Source organism: Montipora capricornis, chromosome 2, assembly GCF_036669925.1.
Source record: "Montipora capricornis isolate CH-2021 chromosome 2, ASM3666992v2, whole genome shotgun sequence".
NCBI lineage: Eukaryota > Metazoa > Cnidaria > Anthozoa > Scleractinia > Acroporidae > Montipora > Montipora capricornis.
In genome coordinates this window covers 659,966-673,305 of record NC_090884.1, presented here as the reverse complement: position 1 = coordinate 673,305, position 13,340 = coordinate 659,966, and the positions used below count along the sequence as shown (strand labels likewise).

The 13,340-nt window shown below is 41.4% G+C and overlaps 1 protein-coding gene across 1 annotated transcript in view; it reads right to left on the bottom strand.

The window, feature by feature from the left end:
* Positions 1-8,612: 8,612 nt before the first annotated feature.
* Positions 8,613-13,340, bottom strand: part of LOC138038334 (protocadherin Fat 4-like) — a 42,169-nt gene continuing 37,441 nt past the window's right edge. Inside the window, exons 28-29 of the mRNA XM_068884139.1 lie at positions 10,974-12,962; positions 8,613-10,449 (exon numbers count right to left, since the gene is read on the bottom strand). Coding sequence (XP_068740240.1) covers positions 10,168-10,449; positions 10,974-12,962 — 2,271 coding nt within the window. The 3' untranslated portion in view covers positions 8,613-10,167. The remainder of the gene's footprint in view (positions 10,450-10,973; positions 12,963-13,340) is intronic.

Sequence of the window (13,340 nt, the reverse complement as noted above, 5' to 3'; positions counted from 1 at the left end):
CTTGTGCCCATCGCTACACCATTAATTTGTTTGTAATAGTTGCCGGCGAATGAAAAACAATTAAGCGTTAAAACTAGTTCGGCAAGGCGGAGGAGCGTTTCCGAGCTAGGTTCTTTGACAGTGCGTTGATCGAAAAAGTGTTTAAGTGCTTGAAGACCTTCGCTATTAGGAATGACTGTGTATAGAGATGTAATGTCCATGGTGAAAATAAGTTTGTCTTGGCCGGAGAAATTGAAATCGCGGAAAATTTGTAGTGCGTGTGTACTGTCTTTAATGTATGATGGCAAAGATTTGACGATAGGCGTCATAATCCTGTCTAAGTAGCTAGAAATGAGTTCGGTGGGGCAACTACAGGCAGAAACGATAGGGCGACCTGGGTTGTTGGGTTTGTGAATTTTAGGCAAGAAGTAAATGCACGAAGTTCTAGGGGTGTTGATGATGAGATTAGTGGCAGTGTCCGGTAATTCTTGATTAACTATAAGATTTTGAATGGTGTCTTTGACAAGTTTTTGATTGTTGGAAGTGAGATCTTTAGGGATTTTGGCATAAAACGAGGTATCCGAAAGTTGCCGCAAAGCTTCTTTTTGGTAAAGGTCGGACCGCCAAACAACTACCGCGCCGCCTTTGTCGGCCGATTTGACAACTATGTCGTTGCGTTTACTAAGATTTTTAAGCGCCGCCCACTCTTCCGAGGAAAGGTTAGAAAATTTAGTGTTGCGATTGAATTTAAGTTTGTGAATGTCGTGACGGCATTTTTTGGTGAAAAAATCTAAAGAGGCAAATTGTCCCTCTGGGGGAGTCCATTTGGATTTGCGAACTAGAAGTGTTTCAAAAATATCTTTATTAGAAGTGTCCGAATCAGGCTCTTTGTCGTGAAAAAAGGCGTGTTTAGGTGGATATCTGGTTTGTCGTGGAAGCTGTTGGAGTTTGAAATGCGGAGTTCAGCATCTTTGTGGGCTTAATTTTATGTTACGTACGATCATTTTCAGATTTTCGCTTGTCTTACGTAGAATAAACCCGTGGAGACTGGCTAGGGACTGGTTTCCCCCTCAGTTTAAAGTTATTTCTGGTCCAAACGTCGAGGGTGCGCAAAAAACAAGAGAGAACGAACGCCCCACCCACTTTTTTGCCCAGTCCTCCCCTCCCTAGCTCATTGGAGGTCACGCGATTTTCCAGCGCGAGTTGTACCAGGCACTTTTGACTGTTTTATATAATCTCTTAATCTGATCGACATGCACGGGCAAAGCCACTTTGAGGTGGACAGAAATACTTTGCACGCAAGTGTCAAATAGAATCCAAAAAAAGATATATTTGAGAGATTTGCCAACTCCGTGTAAACCATTTCTTAAGCAGTTCTCGATTGAGTTCTGAGATCAGCTTCCACCTTGTGTAAACTACTCAAAAAATAGAGAAATTTAGAATGGTGTTTCGGTAAACGGCATAGAACAGACTCAACTGAACTTGCATTATATTACTTCACTTCTTGCTTGTTGGCGCTAGATATCGAACAATTATCTAAGCAGAGGAGCGACATAATTTAGAAAGAGAATTTTCGTGCTTTTATCACAAGAGCTGCAGCCTGCCGTTTACCGGTGTCGATTCACGTAAAAGCGATGCTGATGGTAAGTTGCAATACTCGAGATCGTTTCCATATGTCCTTGAGAATACTGTTGCATCGTTCAGCAGGAAACGCTTTAAAATTCTCCGCATATAAAAAAAAAGCACAAAAATTTGTTTGATTGCAGGAGTCATTATCTCTCGGTATTTGTTTAGCCGTGGTTTTTAAAAGACGGAAACGTCAACTAGAGAGAGAAGATGAGATAACTTCATTCTTCATTTCTCTCCCCTCCCTTCCCCTCTCGAATGACCAAGTAGTCGTTCCCTCCCCTCCCTTTTTATCCCTGAAATCCATGCGTTGATTGCGTGACTATTTCAGTCAAGAAACGATATAAACCTGTAATTGTTGACGCTGATGAAAGTGGGTTATTGACAGCCGTGCACGAAGTCTCTTATCTTTACCTCACTCGAATGCTAATTGGCTCTTTAAATAGGGGCGGTAGACCCTTGCATTACCAGAAAGAGCTATTAGTGCCGTATGCTTTCTTTATTATAGTTTCTAGTAAGTCCGATCTCAAGGATCTTAGAATTCTGTTGAATCTTAGAATTCTGTCGTGCATCATCTACTTGACTAGTACTGAAAAAAGGTCATATTACCTCAAATTGTAGTTCAAGAACACCTACTAATTCCAAATCCCAATGACCTCACTCTTTTTCACAAACGTGTTCCTCGAGTGCTCTTGATTTCCGCCAGGGGAACGTCATTGATTTTACGAAAACCTCCTTTATGCCTTTTTGTGTCTGTTTATATAAACTAACTTAATGTATAACTTTACATCTCGGCAAAGAAGTTTACAATAACTGATTACAGCCATTTTGAAAATAAATGTTAACAGCTAAAAGGCACCGCAACTTCACTATGACCCCGCGCCGACTTGAGCGAGTTTTCCTTGGACAATCAGTTTAGCACATGCTCGTTTGAGTGAATGTGGGTCCTAAAGATCGACAAAGACCCCAAGCATTTGCACTGATCGGCCACTAAAAACTCATTTCACCAAAACAAGTTGCTTTATTAATACAAATGCAAAACGTTTAGTTGAGGTAGACTCAGCTACTAGTTCTTTACTTCTCGGGGAAGGAAATAGATCATTTGTCAGTCTCAAATCCACAAAATCATAGACCGGAAAAGAATTGTGTTTGCCTCAAAATATTGAGAAGCTGTGACGGTGTTATGCGATGAACTCGACAAGTTGTTTTTCTTTACAAGAGGATTGAGAACACGGGGCACGACGGAAACGATCTTTGTTATAACTGAACTCATGTGCACCAATCTTACCATAGGCAGCCCAAGCTCGCGTCACTACAGAGAGCCGTTGAGAATTTAAACGAGTTATAAGTCTGTATGGGAAATAAAATACAGTCGATTGTGAAGCCTAAAAAATGCTCAGTTTAACGTTCATTCAATAAAATGAATCAAAATGACTCACCTCTGGTGTATTCTTGTGCCTTTTGGAGTTTATTTCACAGTTTCGGGAAGTCCGTGTTTTCAATGTTCTAAGACGAAGTCAAGGCTGCACACTAAGATTTCGACCGTTGTCAGCTCTGAGGCGGTTTGCGACTCGAAAATCCATCCCAGCAAAGATTTTTTCACGCAAAGCTAAAGCCACATCATTTGCGAACCTCCGTGAATGTTTCGTGGTCAAAAAACCCCACGCACTTGGCTGGAAATGAGCATTTTCTGCTTCGATTTTCACGATAGCTGATGAATTTAACTGCTACTGATCGCCGCACAAGACACGGAACTTGGGTCCGAGGTCAAATTAACTCCACCCGATGAGGTACAGTCATTACAACACTTACCCCATCCCCACAGCGGCTTCTCGTAACCATGGAGCTCTTCGAGAAGCCCCTGTGGGGATGGGGTAAGTGTTGTAATGACTGTACCTCATCGGGTGGAGTTAATTTGACCTCGGACCCAAGCTCCGTGTCTTGTGCGGCGATCAGTAGCAGCTAAATTCATCAGCTATTGGCTGGCGCATACTGCATACTGCAACGCCGTGAAAAGTTTGAACATGACATTTGTTCATCTCGAATGGCAAATTTTTTGTTGTCAGGAAAAAGATACGGTCCGATCCGCACTAGGAGACAAAATTGCAATTGTCTGTGACAAAATCCGAGGACAAGTTTTGTGCCATCTGTTTCATCTGCATTCCTTGTGGTGAAAGTCGTCAAATTCTAATTTTAAAAACCTACTTTCGCAACACACGCGAGAAACAACCGAGACGCTAAATTTACACAGTTAAAAGCTTTTTTGTCAGATCACTGACAAGATGAACACCATTTTGTTTATTTAAACGATTTTGTCCAGTTTTTACCCGGGACAAATTTTGTCGGTGGTGCGTCTGAAGATTTTTCCGCTTCGGCCAAATTTGTCAAGTCGCGACAAACCAGGCACACTTGCAGCGCGTTGGATGATGATAGAAAACTTGTCTAAATAAACAACCTTTTTGCCAGTGTGGTCGGCCCGTAGCGCTGTATCCTCGAGCATACGGAGGGGGTGGGAATAAAACGGATTTTATTGTTGAAATTCTGCTCAATTTTGTAAAAGATTTACCGGATCACATATTTTGTGACAATTTAAGAAGTCTTGTTTATTTACATTCAATTGACTACAGCACACAAGGGTAATAACACTGAATACGAATGCTCATATTCTTTACTTCAGTAGAGTGTGTAGCCTGCTAACCAGGGTCCCTCACCTCACGGTGAACACACTTCACGCCGGGAGAGGACAAAACGCGGAGCCCTACTCCATGGAGTACCCTATGGAGTACCTGATGAAGTACCCCTAAAAATCATTTATTGGTCAAATTAGATACTTTATCAACATAGTAAGGCATTTAGATGCACATTCCTTTATCATTTCGAACTTTCCAGCTCTCCGATTGTTACAGTTCGATGCAGTTCTCAAGTTGACCGCCATCTTGAAATTTTGTAGGTACCTCATGTATCCCTTATTGTAGTGTATTTAATTTTTTGTATATTGAGACAAATATTCACTCCAGTATACCGATAAAGACCCGTGTATGTATGCCCATAATATACCCATGTATGCCCTTGTAGTGTACAGTGTTCATACTGATGAAATTACTGTGTACAAATAAAGTTTTCCATTCCATTCCATAAGGGTATTTTATATGAGCACACACGGGCTTGAAGTCACTATAATACATGAAATACCTACGAAACTCCAAGATGGACACCAATTCGTGAACTGCATCGAAGTGTAACAATCGGAGAGCTGGAGAGCTGGAAAGCTGGAAATAAATAAAGGTATGTACAGCTAAATACCTCAACCATGTTGATAAAGTATTTAATTCGACCAATAAATGATTTTTAGGCTACTCCATTTAGGTACTCCATAGGGTACTCTATGGAGTAGGGCTCCCCGTTTTGTCCTCTCCCCTTCACACCCACTATTTTTCATATGCTGGTCAGGAAAACAGAACAAAACGTTACAGGAAATTCATGTATTTTGGTTTTGATTTCAGATTTTACAGCTTCTTCTTAAAGCACATTTGCAGCAGCTAGCAAATAAAAAGAACTGCTTTTTTATTGAACCTTGGAATGCTGAATGTCAGGCTTTTTGGTGTTCTGCTCACAAAGGCACCACAAATAGTCGTCTACTTTCACTCTCAATCCCTTCCGCCATACACTGCACGTCAGCATTCACTGCCGATCGGCATACTAGTACGTGAGAAGTTACAAATATTTGGCCTTTTATGCTCTCGTGCGACCGAAGTTAATATGTATCGTTTTTCAAGGTCTATTTCACCTCAGAAAAAGACATCAGCTGCAAAGGTTAATTTAGTTATATTAGTTATGTTGAACTGAGTACGTTTACCTGATCTAAATTTCACTCATGTAGCTTTTTTATTGTTGACAGTTGTAAGCTAAGATCGTCTTAAAGTAACGCAATCTTCTAAAAATGCACCTCATGATCTCGAAAACGAGCACGGTGACCCCCCTTTTTTTGCCTTTTTGGCAAAAGTAGATCATTACCTTTCTGCGCGGCAAGTTTAAAAAAAATCTGTACTTGGGAACGTTTTGGGCGCGAACGTCCTTAAATGGCCCAAATCAAAGAACTTTTATATGCGTTGCTCATAATATATGCAGTGAGAATATTCCTGAAGTGATGTGTCTAATTGCGTGCCGTGTAGCAATTTTGAAATGTATCCAATCAGATTGTTACGATAAGCAATGCGAATTTCCATAGCAAAAAGCAAACGGTCGAAAAGGCTGTCGGTTGAAAGTAGGCCTTTAATTAAGAAATTATTTGCCTGTTGTGCGTGCATTAATTAAATCGCGAGACATAAGGTGCGGTTATACGGGGCACTTTTACCGCGGTAAATGACCCTTTTACCACGGGAAACTGCATTTAGTGTGTGTGACCGATATTTCCCAAGGTAAATTTCCCGTGGTAATTTCCATGGATACATCAAAAAGATGAGACGAGGCGCCACAGACATTTAACGTGGTGAGCTGGAAGGATGTTTTGATTCCCGAGGTACAAGAGCCAATCACGATGCTGATGAAGTTGTGATTAAATTTCCCGCCAATGGATTGCGTGAGATTTCTTTTTACCTCGATAATCTTCGTAATGTGTGATCGCTGGTAAACACGGTATACTAAAACCCAAGTGTGAGGCACCGCGGGATAATTTACCATGCGAATGGCACGTACCATGGTGTGTGTAACCGCACCTCCACCATGCCCAACATTGAAGTACATGACAGTCAGCGGTTTCTCCTTGACTGGGACAAAATCTGTCAGCATACGTGACATACTATGCTACGCCCTACGTGGCAAAATATCAAGTCCGCTAAAAAATAAAACAACTTGCACAATTAACACTCAAGTTGACAACAATTAGCATCAAAAATTTGGTTTTATCAAGGGAGTTGATAATGTAAATTGGCCACCGTACAGAGATTCTAAAAGCTGACGTTTCGAGCGTTAGCCCTTCGTCAGAGCGAATCGATTCGCTGTAAAGTAGTGTTAGGCCGCATTCGAACTTGCAATCATTACTCCAAATACTACTGAAGGACAACAACTAACGATTACCTGAAAATAATCAATTTACCCCATCCGCGGGAAAATTTAAAACAGGTTTTTCTTTTAGCTGCCTTCCAGTATAATGAAATTTTTTTCATCGTGAAACAATGAAGCAGCAGAAGTGAAAATACTTATCTTGCTTATTACACAGCCAAAATCTGTAGATATATCAGCCGCTTAACAGCCGTCCATCAATTCTTCACGGGGCCGATTTTTTAGCTCAGATGCGGCGCGATAAGCTTTCAGAGGCCGGTGCAAACGCGGAAACAATTGCCGAGGAAACAACAAGTTTTGGAAGAAATATTAGGGAGCTTAAGCACTCGCGTTTTTGAGACCCGGACGGCAACCGGAATAGAACATTTCGCGTGCCAGGGCAGTGGTATCTCGCAGATTTTTTGACTAATCATCTCTAATGAACAAAAGATATACTTAGCAATGCAAATGTGGTTGTGTGAAGACAAGTTAAAAGGGAAAACAGCTCACTTCCGGTCGCCGTCCGCGTCTCAAAAACGCGCGTGCTTAAGCTCCCTATTGTCTCCGGGTAGCCTCTCACGCAGACACTCTCAGGGATTCGTCACGCGTTCCTGGAACGCGTGGCGAATCCCTTAGAGTGTCTGCGTGGGAGACTAGTCTCCGGGGTGAAAACCAAAACCAATAAAGATTGAAAGTTTGGCCAGACAATGTTGCTGTGTATCACTGCATACAGCGTTTTTTAAAGGCACGTTCATCATTTGTTTATGAAAGCTAGACGAAAGAAATTAAAGCTGCGAACAACAAAAGAACAAACGCGTTCCATAAATGCAATTTTAAACGCGTTAACGCCTTTGCATAAACACGAAAAACTTGCATGTGTTTGGCGCGTGCGTTGGTCGGTTATCTCTGACCTGTGTGTGTAAAACGTAATTGCTCGGGTCTTGGGTTAATTAAAGAATAACAACAGAAAGAAACGGAAATCTCTTGTTTGTCTTAAAAGATCGCGGTATCGCGTTGGTGCGCAACGGCAGCCGGCAGATTTTTTTCTTGTCTTGAAAGCGTGGAAATTCTCTCATTCTAACCATGAGCTTAAACCAAGCATGTCCTATAAGCGTGGTGGTTTCTTGGCCTCCTCGTCTAACAACATGCTGTACTCTGTAAAATTCCTTTTAATTTCAAGGCTAATAAATGAATAAATGATGTCTTGATAGTAGCAGATAGACAAGTAAATAATTTTAAGAAAAGGACAAAACCTTTAAGTTTATAAAACATGTTTCGACAGAAACTTCTGCCATCCTCAGTTAGTCAGAATACAAAGCGATGGAAGCTGAATTTATGATAAATAGAAAATGTCAATGTGAAAAATAGTAACAACGGAACAACAATTACACTATGTCAACCTTAAACTATCTTTTTGATTCCCACATTTTCACGCTATACTTTATTCCTTTGTTAATATTTTGCTTTAATTTGGGGTGCTCGTCGGAAATTTTAAATTAAACTTCTAAAGGAGACCAATCTGGACGTGGCTCAGGCTTTTTTTGATCCCTACAAGAGACCATATTAAAACACGGATATATAACAAATCCAGTGGCTTTTGAAGATGGCAGACATTATCATCAAATACTTTCACCTACGTGAAGAAATATAAAAGTGTAAAAATACACTTTTATATTTCTTCGTGCGCAACCCTAGAGGAGACCTTCAAGGCTACATATGATTCCTTTTTGCCCAGAACACCCTAAGTGAGACCAAAATTCGAAATTTACACCCCTAAGCGAGACGACGAGCATCCCTCCCCTACTTATATGGGAGTCTCCCCACGGGGGCTCTTCTCGAACGGAATTTGGTTTTTTTCTCCTTGCGGTCGCCACATGTCATTAAGCAAAGCCTTCTTTCAGAAACGATTTAAGATCTTTAAGCCGTTACCCTATAAAATTGGGCACACTAAAAAAATGAAGAGACCGTTTTAGTTTTGAGTAGGTCTTTATTTGTAACTTTAATATTTGACAGCGTTATGTATCGTTGACGGCAGTCAAGCCGCCACAGTTTCTAATAATCGACAAAAGACAAAAGTCATTTGAAGAAGAAAATCAAAAACTTGTTCATCCAAAATCGTTTAGAGGTGAGTTCGTACTCGCTGAAACGTTTCCTACTGACTATCAGAAGGCAAGTTATGCCCTTTCATCACTGGAACAAGCTTCTCCATTTTCATGAAATTGAAGGTTGTCAGATAACTTTGAAAGAAATGGTGCGTCAAGAGTTTGACCGAGATTCTCACCAGACCACTGCAAAGTAAGTTGACTGCATTTTGCGACCGTGTTTTCCCGCCTTTTGCATCGCTAACGGTTCCTAATTGGCTTATTTGAATGCCTTGGACGCTTTTGATTGGATGTATTGGTTATTGCTAAGACACTGGTTTATCAAACTACCTGCAATTTCTTCCTGGGCACGTATGCTTTGCACAGTGATGATGCTCCTTCAATGACGGTCAGTAGGAACCTTTTCGTAAAATTTACAACCAACATTCAAAGTAGACGAACCGGTCTCTAAATTGAAAATTATTAACTAAATTTACCTCGTCATTTGATGATTAATTTACTCATTTTGTCTGCTTTCAGCTTCAAATCATCTCATAAGAGATTCGTCTATCAAAAACAATTACGTCAATTGATGTAGTGGAAGCATAAGTCGTGCCGTAGTGATTACCTTGGACATTTTCGCCTCATCTCCTGAGAACTGATTCCCAATGTTCGGTTTCGAATCATATTTTATGTAGAAATTTCGATGAAACAGTCTCTTGGTACAAACAAAGGAGAAATCAAATTAGGTCATTACCGAGTTGCCGTTTTTCTCCGGTTCAAAACGAATCTTGGTGCTAAACCATTCAAATGATAATGCGTTTGATTTGCATGAAAATACACCACACCTTTTCCGTTTGAATGGTTGTGCACCTCGCTTTGAAACCGAGACAAACAGCAACTGGGAAATGGGCTAAAAGTAAGGTATTCAACTTCGGACATCTGACCATGCTTTGGCCATTTCGCGGACTCCATGCTTGGAGTTCACGGCCGTATATTTTTAATGGGAATCGAAAAACTTCACCTTTTGTATTGATTAAAAAATAATTTTTATCCGGCATTTACTATTTTGTCTTATATAAAGCTATTTAAAGAGGATATAAAGCTGCCTAATCTAATATAAACCCATCCGCTTTTCAAGATGAGTGGTCGGCGATTTGTTTACGTCTGAAATTACGTCAACGTGTGAATTGTTTCCTCTCTGAATCCGAGTCACATGAATTGATGAAAATTTAAATGACATCGATTTGCATTTCTTAAAGTGTGTCCTATAGAACACAATCTTCCTCTAAATGGCAATAATACTACGACCTGAAAAAAATTGTTAATGCGCTTAATCGTAAGATAAAACTCGTTGTTAACTGGTAGTTCTTTCTAAAGGCCCCTAAAACCGTTTTAACACCACGGCTCATGCTTTATTTGGCGCAGTCTTAGTCCTCTTTTAGCAGTCACTTTCTCCCGGCTCGTCGCCAAGCTGTTTGTCCGATGGTGGACTGGGACTAGCAAAAATACTAGATATATCCGGGTACTTCATAACCTCACGGCTTGACTGGTACAGTGGATTGAAGAACCCGGCTGCTTCTACAACTTGCGGGTCCTGAACAACTGGTTTTTTTGGTTTCTTTGGTTCTTCGTAAATGGGCGTGTCTGTCTTCTTGGCCAGTTTCTTCGGCACAGCGTAGACAGCACCATCTGGTTTTTTTCTGTCAATTTCTTTCTTTTGCTGTTCAGAAACCAAAGGAAAAAAAAAGATAATTTATTTCGAGAGGATTTGCGACTGTGAAGTATTTGTTCGTCTTTGTTTTGGTTTCAGTTTAATTACGGACGTGATTCAAAGTTGATTATCACATCTTGACTTTCATCTTTCGTGCCCCGTTCAAGAGAGGTTGATAACCAAACTCAAAACTTTCGCGAAGATTGAATCATGTTGATGTGGTCAAAAGCTTTTGCTGCGTAAGGAAGGATTAGTTCGTCTATGTTTTCTTTTTAGCTTAATTAAGTGGAAATCTTAAATGCAGGGACAGGATTCAAAGCTGATTGTTACATCCTGACTTTCGTGCTCCGTTCAATAGCGGTTGATAAGTAAACTCAAACCTTCGCGAAGACTGAATCAAATTGATGATGTGGTGTAAAAACTATTGCTACATAGGGAAGGGGTAAAGCACTTAAAATATGGTGTAAACTGGATTGATAGGATACGCTCATTTGCCAACGTGTTGAAAAAGAAGGTCATTTTTTCTTTTCTACCTGTCTGCAAGATGTGAACATGGGATTGGCAAATCCGCTAGCCTCAGCTTCTTCCTCCTCCTCTTCGCTCATCCTTGGAAGTCCTATTGTTCCGTACATTGGATTCTCGAATCCCGTCGTTGAGTCAGTTCGTTTCACCGTGACACGCTCTTTGGGCTCCCGATAGATTGGATTATCCATCATATGGACTTGCCTATCGACTTCTTCTTCTATGGTACCGTATAACGGGTTGAATGCTCCTTCAGCCTGCTCTTCCTGTTTTGCCATGTGGTGTCTGTACATGATATCAGTGTAAGTTTCGTCGTCATTCGGCCTATGCCTCTCACTCGTTTGTATTATCAACTTTCGCTTCCTCTGGCTTAGTTTGTTCCTTCGACAGAGAAGAAGTCCGGTGACGATGACGAGTAAGAGAATCACGCCGATGCCGCCGAAGACGTAATAGAAGCGCATTTTTGTGAAGTGCCGCTGGTCCTTGAAAGTGAAGTCATTGGGCCCTTCAAGGTCGACTACACAGCTTGAAATGTCTTTAGATTTAAGTTCCCGCACGGTGGACTCACACAGCAAGCGTATAACACCAAGAAGGGATTCAGCTGCTTCGACGTAGCTTTCAGTAGTGCAAGTGTTGTTGATGCCGCATAATACATCTCTAACTGGTAAACCAGTTAATTCATTGCCTAATTTGACAATCACAACAAACTTAACTGTAGAGCTCTCTTTGGGTGCGCTCCTCTTGGCTTTGGCTGTCTGTTGTAAACTCGGGCTTATAATATACACGTCTTCCAAGCTTCTCGTCGATTCGTTGTCGTCCACCGTCTCGGGCAGTTCGTAGGTCATCCGTTCTACTGATTGCTCAAATTGGTATTGCCAATATTGACTTGAGATGTTCACCTCTTCCGGGAAATCTAATGAAACGACAGCATCAGACGATATACACAGAGTTGAATCATATTTTTGGACATTTGCTGGGACGGAAATTTCCGTCTCTTCGCACGTGCGATCTCCGAACTTTCGCTGACATAGAGTTCCAAAGAAGCTGGTATCAGAGCATTCACAGGTAAACTTGTTGATGCCATCCACACATATACCCGGGTCTACGCAAGGCTCCTTCGCACAATCGTCTATATTTGTTTCGCAGTGAACACCGGTATATCCTGGAGCGCATGAGCAAGTGTATCCATTTCTGTAAGGTGTACATTCACCCTGTTGGCATGGGTTTGACAAGCAGTGATTAATGAGAGTGCAGTCTGTACCATTGTGATATCCACTGGGACACGAGCAGAAATGTCTTTTCCAGAGATTAAAGCACGTACCACCGTAACTACATGTGATGTTGTTGCACTCGTTTATATCCGAACAGTTAAAACCGTCTCCTGTAAATCCTTCAGTGCATGCGCACGAGAAATTCTGCCAGTCATTACGGATACACGTGGCGTTCGCGTGGCACGGAGATGATTGACAAGGATCAAGCTTAGTTACGTGGATGCTGACAGTATCGTTAAACGATTCTGAAGGAATCCCGTTATCCTCAGCTTGTACGAGAATCTCATATCCTTGAATGACGTAGTGATCGTAGCTGAGAGTCGATATCACTGTCAAATAGGGCGCCCCTCTCGTTTCATTTGCAAAGGTAGAGTAGTTGTCTCCACATTTATTTTGAAGATCAAAGGTATCTCGATAATTTAGAAGAGTGTAATAGACTCGTTGTGAGCTCTCAGGGTTTGTTGATGTGATTTGCGCGATGCAGGAACCGATGGATACGTTTTCGGGGATTTTCACCATTTCTGGAATTAAGCTTATGTTGTATGGCGGCTCATTTACGTCAATCACAGTAATGGTAATGTCACCGGTAACTTGAAGCGGGAGGCCTGTGTGTTTCTCCGGTACATCTCTTACTTGTATTGTGACTGATAGTACCGTGAAAGGATTCAAATGCTCGTAGTTAAGGAACGATGGATCTTTGACAACAAGGAAGTCCCCATTGTTGTTAACCTGGAAAGAACAAAAAAAAAATTCTCTTAGAGCTGACACACAATCGTTTTTATACCTTCACAAAAAACTCTATAACCAGAAGTTCGTAACCCATAAGTCTCGATCTGCGATAGAATGAGACCCATCAGTTTACGGTATTGTCTGTTTTCAGAACGGCTACTGCTAGAAGATTTTTGCGGGAACAAACTGACGTGGCAGCGTTGCGTTCTGCACACGAGGTAGGGAAGCGTCCCCACCTCCTACCCAGTCAAGTCTTCCGTTGTACGCAGGCTTCCACCTCTCTTCCAATTCTACCTGCGCGTTCAACGATCGAATTACAATACGAAAAAATAGAGGGCTAGCCTGCAGAACAGGCGGATTAGCGGGGCAGAGAGCGAA